We start from the raw sequence: 14319 nt of genomic DNA on the forward strand, positions 1-14319 counted from the left end.
GTTCATATATATTTATTTATAAGAGGTATATTTAATGTCTTGTCATAAAATAAGAAAATAATGATATCTCTACTTTACATGCCCAGATTCTGAGTCTTAAATAAGAATACTACCACATGTTTAATTATAGAAACCAGAAGAGTATTGTACATAGTATTGTAAGCTGTATTTTCAGTATTTTGATTTAGACATTTCTTAGCTGTTAAAGATCGAAAAGCTTTGTAAAATATCTAGCAAATATGAGTAATATGTAATAAGAGGTCATTGCGTGTTTGTGTTCAGTGTTGGGCAGTGAGAGGTATCATAAATATTCTGCTATTTAGTTATTCAGTAATTTGTGTTTATCAATCAAAGCTTGGTAGATTAGGCATGGGTAAGAGTTGTGAGAAATCCATTAACATGTTTGTGAACAAAGGCCTACAACGTGTGTCAAAATGAATGTAGCTTGTTGCAAGCATTATAGAAGAATTAAACTTGTTATAGTTATATGAACTGTATTATTTTCACCAAATAATTCAAAAGAAACTGCCCAGTGTTAGAACATATTACAATTCTGTTGTGAAAAGTGGGATTATTTTGGTGAAAGTAAAATAGAATTGTACCTAAGTTTTACTGTAACAACCCAATCATTAAGCAAGTTTGAAGCTTTACTAGAAATGATGAAAGAATTAAGAGTGTTACGAAAAGAAAAGGAAAACTTATTTAAAAAGTAACAAGAAGGAAAAATACTAGAAGTATGGGATATAGGATTAAAAGAACACCAAGAAAAAAGAGAGAGGAAACTAACTGAAGATGAAAAAGGAACTTTTAGAAAGGAAACTAACTGAAGATGAAAAAGGAACTTTTAGAAAGGAAACTAACTGAAGATGAAAAAGGAACTTTTAGAAAGGAAACTAACTGAAGATGAAAAAGGAACTTTTAGAAAGGAAACTAACTGAAGATGAAGAAGGAACTTTTAGAAAAGAAACTAAATGAAGATGAAGAAGGAACTTTTAGAAAAGAAACTAAATGAAGATGAAGAAGGAACTTTTAGAAAAGAAACTAAATGAAGATGAAGAAGGAACTTTTAGAAAAGAAACTAAATGAAGATGAAGAAGGAACTTTTAGAAAAGAAACTAAATGAAGATGAAGAAGGAACTTTTAGAAAAGAAACTAAATGAAGATGAAGAAGGAACTTTTAGAAAAGAAACTAAATGAAGATGAAGAAGGAACTGAAGATGAAGAAGAACTTTAGAAAAGAAACTAAATGAAGATGAAGAAGGAACTTTAGAAAAAACTAAATGAAGATGAAGAAGGAACTTTAGAAGAAACTAAATGAAGATGAAGAAGGAACTTTTAGAAAAGAAACTAAATAAAGATGAAGAAGGAACTTTTAGAAAGGAAACTAACTGAAGATGAAGGAGGAACTTTTAGAAAGGAAACTAAATGAAGATGAAGGAGGAACTTTTAGAAAGGAAACTAAATGAAGATGAAGGAGGAACTTTTTGAAAGGAAACTAAATGAAGATGAAGGAGGAACTTTTTGAAAGGAAACTAAATGAAGATGAAGGAGGAACTTTTTGAAAGGAAACTAAATGAAGATGAAGAAGGAACTTTTTGAAAGGAAACTAAATGAAGATGAAGAAGGAACTTTTCAAAAGGAAACTAAGTGAAGATGATGAAGAAAAATAACCAACAAATTAGAAGAATAAAAGAGAAAAGTAGAAAATACATTAGAATAAAAGATTAATAAGAAATTTTCAAAACAACGACCCTGAAGAAAGAAAAAGAAAATTAGAAGAAAAATTAAAATAACAGAAAATTATAAGAATGAGACAAAGTTAAAAGAAGACAAAGAATAAATATACAGAAAAGTAAAAGAGGACTAAGAAGTAAGATGGGAATTAAAGAAAAGAGTGAAATAAAAGAGACAGTACTTAAAGAAAACTTGAGAACAAAAATCTGATTAAAGAGAAGACCAGTGAAGCTATTGGAGATGTACACAGGGATTATGATAAGTGTAGAAAGATTATAGCATGAAGTTTAATGATGTAGAAATGGATATAAAGTTCACAATTATATACTTGGAAGAAAGAATTGGGAAGTGAATTATTCAAACCAGCCATACTGATTTTTGCATATGCTTATGAATTCCATTCTAAACTATCATTTACTAGGAGATGTGGTACAGTAGAACTTGCCAGATCCAACATGTATTACCATTGCTACTATGCTATCTGTTATTGCATGACCTTTCTGGACTACTACAGCTATGCCACTACTAGTTCCATTTTACAAATTTAGCTAGCCAGTTAAGGAATGCACATTTGAAACTGACTTCAGGTGGAGATATGGATGAGCAGTTAGGTTATTTTCATAGTCTATGACCAGAAATCTGCATGTATGTAGTTACAACACAACAGATGAAACTCCTGATGATAACAAAAAGGACAATCATTGTACCACCAGGAAGTGGAATACTTAAACCAGGACTTATTAGATATAAAATTACATCAAGTGATTGGACCATAATGGAAATACACACACCAACACGTCTTGATGGCTTAATGGTCAGGAGATCTTGTGTCTTAAGAATAAAGATAACATCATTAGGGATGTGAACAAAATGAACATAAAATTGTAGTCAGGATTGGATGGAACACTACAAGATGTAAAACTGTACAAGCTGTACATTCACATCCCAGAACAGCAGATATTAATTGCCTTTAAGGCAAGATGTACAACTCTGATATCAAATTCTTGTCTGAGAACAGCTTACCACTTCAATTACAAGAGCTGTAAAACACGAAATTTAATAGGCTTGTAGCTTATCAATACCACAGCTTACATGATTTGCTCAGAGAATGTCAAAATATTTTCTCCATTAGGCTTCATGACTTAAACAGAACACAAGATATTTCATGTGAGTGAGACTGGAAATGCAGCCTCTATATGTGTAGTTAGCAAAACAACTACCATTTGCAAAATAGTGAGACTTTTAAGGAGATAAAACCCATGAATGAACAGCTACAGAACTGAATACTAGTGCTTGGGCATCATTTGTTGTACTTGTGAACTGTTGGACTGTTGGAAAGTGAATGAAGTAAAAAGTTAAGGGTTAGTTAGTGAGAGATGTTGTATTTGTTCTTCTATTCAGTTTCTTTGTGAGTTATGCATTTATCAATTAAAACTAAATATTAAAATTAGATATAGGTAATATTAGTGAGGAGTTTGTTAACTTAGGCCTACATCTTATGTCAAGGTAAATGTGGTCTGTTGGAAATGTTATAGAATAAATGAATAATTTTATTATCACTATGTGGACTGTATATCACCTTGTTTTCTGCAAAGTATTAGGAATCCACACTGCATTATAACACATTATAATACAATATTATCTATTCATTTAGTCATAAAGACTGTGTTTTGAGTAAGAATGCTGTCTCTTTGTTTAACCATGAAAACGTTGTTTGTGCGAATGGTATCAATAGATTTACCATTAGGTCCAGATTTAATAAAAACAAGGTTTTCAGTGAGTAAGTAATCAGCACACTTAGTTAAAATCCAAACATGTAAGAATATTATCTTTGCATTTAATCTTAGATGCAACAACTTAAGTAAAAACAGTCATAATTGTAACCATAGAAATAGTCTTTGAGAATTTGTGTAATCTGCTGTACATGTAATTTAAAGATCAGGTCTTTTTTTGACAATGTTACTATCTACAGAATTACTTATGAAAGCAATGTAATGTTTAGTAGGATTTATTTGTTTGTAGAAGTTAGTGTTTAGGTAAAAAAAAATAGTATATTTACATTTTATCATATATTTCAGATCTTCATTAATGTTATATTTTAACCTATTATTAATGGTGTATGTTTCATACAAGTTTGTAATTTGTAAATAGAGATTTAGATGAGAATTCTATGTATTTATCACTGAAATGTGCTATGTAATAAATGTAAGTATGTAACTTATTGAAATAACATCTCTACTGCTACTATTACTATCAAGATTTTTGTAGTATGTTCGTAACAGTAAAAAAAAAGATGACATCATTATTTATATACCTGCAATTTTTCTTTTTTGTCTGTGTTTTGAGATTTAACAATATTCACTGTTACTTTAATGAAACCAATGTAGGTGTAAATTAGTTCTTTCAGTATGTATTTATGACATACGTTTGCACGTGAAGAACATGTTAATTAAAAAGTTAACTAAATGTGTTCGTTATTTACACTAACTTTCACAAGCAACCTTAACATTGTTTTATGTGATCCAAGCTTGTGATATGTTTTTGTTTTTTTGCTTGAAAGTTCTATTTCTCATGAGGTCTTATTTGTTTCCTGTTAGAATTTCAGGAAATAAATAACATTAAATAACCTAACGTGTCAGCTGTCTGCTTATTTAGCACCTTGCATAACTTTAAATAACATTGGATGAAATGCCCTGATGGTTTTGCTAATAGTTCTGTGGATGCTGTGGGAGATCATGTGACATGCATTGTATTGAACACTGTATTGTTAAGTAATCTTTTGACAATAAGCTGTGTATCAAGTTATCAAGAATATTGTTTTATATTTACTTTGGGAAGAGAAAAGAGAAGTTATAGAAGCATGAATTATTACTATCATATTTAAGATGGAGAATTTTTTTGAAATTGTAGTTTACTCTGAAACAAAAGCTGCCTAAAAACATACATTGAAATTTTTATAACCTAACAACTTAAGTTAAATTCCCATCCAATAAAGAATACCCAAGAATTGCATTTTAATAATACAATTATATTCACATAACAGTTTGCAAATAACCTTTTTCTAAATGTCAAATTATAAAAACATTGATACTTATTGATTTTTTATTCTGAATAATTGAATCCTGGAATTACTGGTTTAGGTAAAAGGTGAAACCTCAAAGTTAAAATATTTAAAGTATTGTATATAAAACAAATGCAATCTATAAATTTTTGTGTCTAATTAATGAGCTATTAATTGTTAATTAAGTAATTACTGACCAGCTAGTTATAGTGGTGTAAGAGAATATTTGGTAACTAAACATGTTTAGTATTTAAGATAACAGTGCATGTTTGTTGGTGAGCTGTATTCCACCCATCAGTGTTGTCTGATATTTGTTGAAGACATTTTTTGTGCTCATCATGTTTTTTGAGTTTGATTTGTTACAGCATTATATTCATTTACCATCTTACCTTTTTTATTTTTATTTTTTATTTTACTCTTTATCCTATAGACATACCTCCATATACTTGCCACATTCCTGAGTATTGCAGTTTATTTTGGTTTTGCAGTCCTGTATAATGCTTTGTGTCTTGGTAGCTCATCCCTTCAGAACTCGTACTGGGTCATGCAGCATGTCATGGCAACTGCACCATACTGGTTTACAGTTGTTTTAGTTCTAGTCATTGCATGTTTACCAAGGTAGGTCACATGATGTTTATTGTTTCATACATCTAGTTTGTTTTCCAGGATAGTGTCTGACCTTTCTTTGCTTGTTCAAACTGGATTTTGTCCATGTCATGCTAACAAGGTAAGTTAAGTGTACAGTATTTAGTTTTTTGTGACACTGTTAATTTATTTTTATAAACCAGTATTGGAGGGTTTAGAATACTACAACTTATAACCTCAACTGTTGCCTTCAAATTTCAGGCATTACAGTGAACCTGTAAAGACCTTTTCTTCCTTAAATATCTATTCAAAAATATTTTTTCAACCCATGTACATATTTTAATTTTCTCAAAAACGTATGTTAAAAGAATACTTTTAAGAAAAAGATAAAGCTCTTTGCTTTTATGTAAACCAAAATATCTTAAAGAAGCCTGATAAATTGTTTGTTATTATTTGCATAAACATGGTAGGCCTGTTTAGGTCCTGATGATAACATAATCTTATGAGTGTTTTAAGTTGGAAAAATGATTGTTTGCTAAATCAAATAGGCAGAAATCTATAATGAGTTTATAAAATCTGTATTTTTATTGTACAGTCTTTTTTTTTTTTTTTACCTTTTCACAGATTTTTCTAGAAAAACTGATATTACCAAAACATGTAGCTTATTAACTACCAAGTAGAGACATATTTAATCATAAAGCAGTCTATAATCTTAAGTATTTTGCTTTATATTTGGATAAAATAGCTTACACCAGAAGACACTAGTAACAGATAACCTGCAACTTTATAAAACTATAAGACAGCATAAGAAACATAATTAAATATATTGCAATTCTATCAGTGAGAGGCTACTTAGAAATTAAAAAAATGTTCTTTACAAATTTGTCAAGCATCCTTTAAGTGTTTGAACACTTCTAATAAAGTGCTGATGGTGACTTGTTTTGATAAATTTTGATAAAATTCCACTCTACAGAGACAGGTTTTCCTATGGTCACAGGTTAAATGTCATGATATTTCAGTTGTTGACTTGTATTTGGAATTTAATTGAATGATGTTTTATATATTTGTATTTATATATATGGTATCAAATTATAGAGTACAATTCAAATTTCACTGTTGTATATTACTTATTTTCTTAATTTAAAAGTAAATAGTTAGAAAAAAACAACACACAAACTGATTTTTGTGTCGCATGGTATGTTGAATGCAACACACTGGTCCAGATTAGATGTTTGTGAGGTCAAAATCTAAAGTCTTTTGTTTCATACAAATTACCAATGTTGTCAAGACAGAGTATAAAGTAATGGCCTCCTGTCTTTTCTATTCACTGAAATATTGCTCATGTACTGGATCAAACCCAGTGACCCTGCACTGACCTCCTTCCATTTTTGGAAACTGCCTCTTACTTGTGTGACATGTGAATAACCAGTTGAAAGCTCAGAATATTTCCTCAATGGCTTACTCAGCCATTTTCAAGGAATAGATCGAGTCTTTAGCCTGTTTGAAGTTTCATATATTTTTAGTTCCAAGTACAACTTAGTTACTAAACTTAATAAATTATGAAGAAATTCTGTGGTATTGATATAGTAATTTATGATTTTTTGGTTATTTAAATATATATATAAAAAACCTTAGTGTTTCATTTCACATCCTCCACTCGTAAAATTTAAAGCTTAGAGCAACCTATGACCAGCAGCAACTGAGTACAAAAGTCATAACTGGAAGAGATAATAGTTTGCTTTACTTGTTTGTTTACTGCTCTGTGTTTTAAGAAAAACAAGGTTTAGAACTTGTTTGTAAATAGTTATAGTGTGTGTGTGTGTGTGTGTGTGTGATTTATTATAACTGAAATGTGACTGTATCTTGCAAAGTATTAGTCCACTAAAATGGAGCTAAGAAGGGTTACTTTGTAATGATCAGTTTTATATTCTTGGATACAGTTACATGAGTGAATGTGTGCTGCATCACCGTAACTTCTGTGATGTTAGGCAGCTTTGTTTAAAAGGTCAATATAATGAAAATAAGTACATATAAACATATAACGCTATGACATTTAAGCTATTTATACTAAACATTTGGGTTTTTGAGTTATAATTTGTAGCTATTCTGGAAAGAGAATAGTATAATTTGTATTTCCTAGTTTTTTATGATGGTTATGAGATCTGTCAAATCTATACAGATATTCCTATTCAATAGTGAAAATAGCAGACAAATATTAAGTTTTCTTTTAAAAATCATTTGATAATTATTTTGGGGTAATTAAGATTTCACACTTGAAATTTAAATATTTTCTGATGCATAAAAGTATTTTTAACCTTAAAGTGAAAATTACTCTGCATGTTGGATACTTAACATTCTGAATGAAAACATTATGTGAGAAAATCTTTAATTAAAAATTCTTAATACTTAATTCAAAAACCTGATAGTTTTTTTATGAAAGCCTTGTAATATTTACCAGTAACCTGCAAAAGTTTGTAAATATATGCCTATATTATAAAAAAACAAACAACCAACGTAGTATAATTACTCTCATGGATACTTTTGTGATTCGGAGCTGAGTGGATTCCACCCAACCCATAATGAAAAAGAAATTAAAAGAAATAATCTTGGAATTATGATTAACCTATGTTCTGTAACAGGTTTGTCTGTTTGAAAAATATAAGGTTTTGTACACCTTTTAGAACAGACTCTGTTTGAATCTCTAGGGGGAACATTATACCATTCTAATTCTTATTTTCAATTTATTTACTGATTAATTATTTTATTACAAGTTAATAGCTTTTACAGTAATTAAAATTTTATTTTTAGAACAGGTGTGACATTTCAGTTAAAACGTTGCACCTGTTCCAAAACTAAATTTTCCTTACTGTATAGATTGAAGTTTGTAAAAAAATTAATTATTGTAACATTCTCTTTTGTGACTCTTTCAGGTTTGTTGTTCGTACCATTCAGAACAGTCTTTCTCCTTGTAATGTAACAACAGCCCTGCAAGAAATTAAATATCCTAAACAAGCTTCTGAAAAATGTTCTGTCTCTGCCTCATGGTCTCGGGGTTCCAGTGGCTCTTCCAGTGTGACATTCAGACATACAGGAAGTCACGTAATAGTACAAGAAGACAATAGGTCAGAGGTTAACTCTGTCCCAAATATGTGTGATACTTCATTGAAAGACACTGATGTTGTAACATAGCCCTAGCCATCTTCCTACTTGACTAGATATTTTTGTATGACATAATTTGAAAGAGACAATGGGATTAAGGCAACTCGGATATATTACAATAGTGAGAACTTTGATAGCTTATTGTATAATGTAGATTTTTTTGGCAATTGGGTACTTCCAAGCATCAACAGTATGAGATGATTTTGTTGCCAATTAGAATAAAGTTGTGTGTATCTTTAAGTTTTTAGTACAAGTAAAACTGCTTCACAGAAGATATCTGAGGCTTAAAAAAGGTTTAAATTTATCATAATATGAAAGCTGTTTTCATCAAAATAAAAAAGTTATTTACAATTCAAGTTGTTTAAGGTATCACTGAAGTTAAGTCTTTAACGTTTGTACGTTTTCAAAACCTCTTCAGTTGAGGGATTTTTATATTAATTCTTTAACTTAAAAATGGATATTGAATTAATAATCTTCATTCCTTATTTTTGATCTCAGAAAACAGATTATTAGATTTAGTTTCATAGAATGCCTTTATTTTTCTCTCACTTGGAAACACTGCATGTGTATTTAAGTAACTTTTAGCTGTCAAGTCTAGAAGAACATATTTCTTCTTTTAAAAAATATGAAAAAAAAACATTATTGTTTCTTTTCCCATGTGTTATTGAATATGCATAAAATTAGTAAAGAAGCTATTAAGAGAAAAATAACTTAAGCTGACTTGCATTAAGGTTCTTTCACATTGGAAGTTTGTAAGGGAATGAACTCAGATTTTTTTGTCTTGTCTATACCTCTTAAAATGTGTACATTCCAACAATTTTATAGATATATATGTATGTTTATGTAAATATACTGATATATAATATGTATTTTCTTAAAGTAAATTTGAGATTGTACTCAATATATTTTAGGCAGGATAAAAAACTATGTACAACTGTGTGTGTTAAGAGAAGTCTTATCTTGGAGTGATATTTTCTGTCAATATATATTTATAATGTATTCATTACGGATGATATCTGATAACATGTTATCACTAGAAAGTTGGTCCAAAATATCAAACATGATTACTTCGTACTAATTTACTTGTTCTTGCACATAGGTTTTACAAATAAAAAAATCTGGCAAACCTATGATATCGTCATAGAACCCATTCAGTGACAAGAAAAGCTATTGATATTCAATATATCTTTGTTTCTGACAGACTCTACTTCTCCAGAGATTTTTACACCTTTTACTATTTTAGCAAACTTTCTTAGGATGACCTCATTTTATGTTTTTGTGTTTTGAGTTTGTAAACAATATTGTGTAAATATTTTCATATGAATGCATCTTATGGTCATTTGTCAACATTTTAGAAATATCCACCAGGTCTTTATTTATATGATTGAGTGCTTGGTTTAATACTGTTAACTGCTTATTGGTACAAAAATAAATTGTGACAAAATCTTAATTGTGAAGAAAATGTTATTTTCTGTTTTTTTGTTTATTATTGCGAGTAAATACTTTGTCAGGTAAATCATTCCATATTCAATTTATTCTTTAAGTTTTTCAGAATTTGACATTTTAAATTCAACATCACATCTGCTAATTGATTAAAATAAAACAGAGCATTATCAGCCAGTATTTTAAAGCAGAACATCGTTATTTCAAAGAGTAATAAAATGAAAACAAACCTTTTAATACTTAGTTATAAAATATGTATTTTAAAAACTTAATATGTCACATTATTTTTGTTCTTATGTTTACAATAGTGTAAGTTAATTATAGCTGTTTTTTCACATTTAAAAACTACTTTTTTGTAATATGTACTCCAAGCTACATGAAAGAAAATGTATGATGATGACTCTCTGCCTTTGTCTTAGCTTCAAGTTCTATAGAAGAACACTTAATAGGCATAGCTTTGGCTATGTGGTAGAATTCTGGATTTCAGAGATGGTGTGTCAGGATCAAATCAGTTTAATACAACAAAATACTCCATGCTCTTTAAGCTTATAGATGCATTATAAATATGTCATTTAATCCCTTAACATGGATGGTGGATTGCTAGTGGCTTTCCTCTTGTCAATAGTTCAAATTAGAGATGGTCACTCTACCCTTGTAGCATTGCCATAAATACAGAATACAGAAAAGTTATCACCTGGTTTAGAGTTGTTTCAATAAGGCTTTTAGTAAGAGATGCAAAGCTACCAAACAAAAAATAACGTCATTGTGAAGATACAGAACTATTTGGAAACGCAGAGATTGGAACACATTCTTTCATTAGACTTGAATTAGAGCTTTTAATTTAATGCTGTTCACATCTAGTAAGTATGTTGCATCTGCAACTAGAAGACTGTAGTGGTATCACTGATTATTGTCAGTATAAAAGTTCCAGTCTGAGTCTTCGTGATAATTTCTCTCATATCTTCCATATAACTGTGTCCCATTTTAACATTCACCTACCTTTTTTGATTCCTTTGTTATAATTATAGATAGCCATCACTAAATCAACATACAAGTATTATTTCTTGCTACTTGTGTATAATGTCAAAATAATAAAGAATACACAATGTTAATTTTAATTGAGGTCAGTGTATGACCTTTGAAAAGTAGACTCCATGTGTTTCAATGTTGCAATGCCATCTTTGGTAGTGAGTTGCAAAACGTAATCATGTCCTATTTATTGCTTTGTTAAATAGATCATGTTACTTATTTGCAGGTTTATGTACTTATTTAATATTCAAACCTTTACATAAATCACATGACCTATTTAACAAAAATATAAATAAGACTTATATTTTGCAATTTACTCCTGAAGATGATGTTCCAACAATGAAGCATATAGAGTAAGCTTTTTAGAGGTCACAGCTTGACCTTTAATTGAAATGGTTTTAATTTTGTACTTATTTTAATGTTGTGCATTATTTATTATTTCATCATATGAGTGATGTCCTACAGAACTTCTTTAAGATGTCTATTAAAAGCTTTTATTTCTGTTTTTTATTGTTATTTGCTTTTCATCACTTCTTTTTTATCACCAGTAATTATTGTGTTAGATAATTTTTTCATGCATTTTGGCAGCTGGCAGATTACTAGCTGCTGTGAACCACTCTGATTGCAAATTGCTTTCAATCACTAATACTAATTTTCGTTTTTCTTTTGTTGTTACCCACCTCAATGTTAATTGGTGAATGCTAATTCATGAGAAAATATGTGGTTCACCATTTTGCTCTGCATGTAGATATAATAGTTTTTAGTTGTTTTCTAGATATTTTTGTCTGTTAGTAATGCGGCATGATGATAAAATTGTCTGTTTTGTTGTGTTTAGGGGAAAGATACACCTATAATTAGTACTTCAGAAATGCATGAGTAATTTTATTTTATAAATCTTAATAGATTTTAAGTTGTTTCATAAAATTGATATGTAAATCTCTAGGATTGGAACTAAAATTTTTCCATTCACATAGATAAATATGATCTAATGATGTCTGTGTACTTAAGTATTCTTAGCTTGCAAATAATAGGTTATATTGAAGAAATGGTATATTTAAGTAAAAGAATATGAACTGATTGAAACAAAAGTGAATTTCTTTCATGGTCTATCTGAATGTTAATTTTTTACAGATATTTTCATATGTAAATTTATTAGACATATGTGTCTGTATGTATATTGTATTAAAATATTTTATGCAATATATTTTTCAAATGATATACTTGAAAAAGATTAATAGCATGCAAATGCCATTTACTGTGCCTGAAATATTTGTGTTCTACATTTGTTGATGTTTATGTAAAGGTTTAAAAATAGGGTTAAATATATTTGTTAATGTAAATTGAGAAAATTTTATGTATGCATGTTAGTTGATAATATAGTTTGTTGCCAAATATCAATTATAAAGTTAAAAAACAACAAGGTCCTGTGTAGAAATGGTTTAACATTCATTTTAGTGAAGAGAAGAATAACTCTTACTGAAAGTAACATTAAGTGTGCTAAGATGTTCACACACCTTGTTTTGTGGCAAAATTCACAACAAGAATGTTCAAGTTTGACATCAATTTTGTTAGTTTAAGATAAGTAAGGTATGTTTTTGTCGAGACATATATTTTCTAAATATTTTAAGAGGGGTATTTTAAAGATAAAAGTTGTCAGGGATTTGATATTTATCAAAAGATGTATTATATACATGTTAAGGTGGAACTCTCTATACGAGTATATCCTCTTCATATATCAGCAGAATACAGAGCATTGGGTGTTCCATGTTTATGGGAAAAGTAGATTTGACAACTGGAAGGAAGATGCCAACTGACAAATTTGTAGTACAGAAGATATTTGTTGTTACACCATCCTTTTGTGTGTTTATTAACACTTGTCAGAAGCTACTCAATTATTTCTTGACAGAATATTCCAAATCTCACAAAATTAAATAAAAAATGAAAACAGTACTCAGAAATACTTTCAAGTTACACACTTTCTAAATGGTTCCTCCTTTCTCCTGTGGTAATTTTTAATTTCCTGTAGAGAAGATGGAAATATTTTGGAAAACAACTTGGGGGGGGGGAATAAATTTATAAGATCTTTCTATAAATGTAACCAAAGATTATGTGTACACACTCATAAACAAGTTGTAGTTTTATGTGCACAAGAGTAGTGCCTTAAATGTATGTAATATATATTATAAGACATTTTTCCATGCACTGTACTTGTTATATTAATATTGAGAATAATGATTAAATACATGTCATGATGTTTTGAAACAGTTGCCATGGTATTTTGGAATTTTATCTTTCCCCATCCTTTGTTTTTGTTGATCACTGATTATTTTTTTTTAAGGCATGGGATGTTTGTCTCTTCCTATCTTCTTTATCAGATTCTTTCTGTGTTTGTTATAGTGTTATTTCCCATTCTTGTTTCGAAGTTTCTTAGGCTCAGAGATGAGCCTAACTGCAGAGAAATTACTTGATTTGTACTATTAAGTTCTCTGTAATCTCTTTATTCTTACATCATCTGTATATCACAAATAATCTTTCATTTTGTTAATGCAACATTTCTTCTCAGCCCACTTACCTTTTATTTTCTGTATCAAAGTTTGAAACAATGTTACAAAGAAAAACTGTCAGGTTTAGTTCAAAGTACTGTTTTAAACTTTAAATAATTTTAAAAGTTTTTCAAGGAAGTTTTATGTTTGACAGTGATTTTTAGTGTAACTATAGCATCACAAAAATATATCAATTTATCTTATGATTTAATGTTTGGTGTTTGATTAAAGGCTGACTGAAGTCACTAAAATCATTAATTTTCTATAAGTTTCTTTATATAGAGGTGTTTGTATTTATTGATATAAACATAATTTTTGACGTTGATATGTGAGAATTTACTTAAATCTTGTATATACTATTTTTAAACGTTAATTTAGAGAAACTGTTAAAGATTCACGTCTGAATAAAACAATTTGGTCAATCATTATGTCGTTTGTCATTTATCCAGTCGACTCGAAATCTGAGGGTCACGGTTTCGAATCCCCGTCACACCAATCATGCTCTTCCTTTTCAGCCGTGGGGAATTATAATGTGACGGTCAATCCAACCATTCGTTTGTAAAAGAGCAGCCCAAGAGTTGGCGGTGGGTGTTTATGACTAGCTACCTTCCCTCTACTCTTACACTGCTAAATTAGGAAGGGCTAGCGCAGATAAACCTCGTGTAGCTTTCCGCGAAATTCAAAACAAATCAAACCATTTATCCGGATAGCTTGGGGCGCTTTAGTTTATAGTTTTCTGTGTGTACCACAAAGCCTCCACTACAC

The 14319-nt window shown here is 29.6% G+C and overlaps 1 protein-coding gene across 2 annotated transcripts in view; it reads left to right on the forward strand.

Moving 5' to 3' along the window:
• Positions 1–13983, forward strand: part of LOC143252206 (phospholipid-transporting ATPase VA) — a 69081-nt gene extending 55098 nt beyond the window's left edge. Inside the window, exons 22-23 of one of the 2 annotated variants that reach the window (XM_076503978.1) lie at positions 5462–5522; positions 8311–8442. In XM_076503978.1, coding sequence (XP_076360093.1) covers positions 5462–5473 — 12 coding nt within the window. In that variant the 3' untranslated portion in view covers positions 5474–5522; positions 8311–8442. Of the gene's footprint in view, positions 1–5225; positions 5414–5461; positions 5523–8310 lie in introns of both variants that reach the window. The other variant, XM_076503977.1, reaches the window with a different exon arrangement.
• The last annotated feature ends 336 nt before the right edge of the window (positions 13984–14319 follow it).

The sequence above is a fragment of the Tachypleus tridentatus genome, chromosome 6 (assembly GCF_004210375.1).
Source record: "Tachypleus tridentatus isolate NWPU-2018 chromosome 6, ASM421037v1, whole genome shotgun sequence".
NCBI classification, from domain to species: Eukaryota; Metazoa; Arthropoda; class Merostomata; order Xiphosura; family Limulidae; genus Tachypleus; species Tachypleus tridentatus.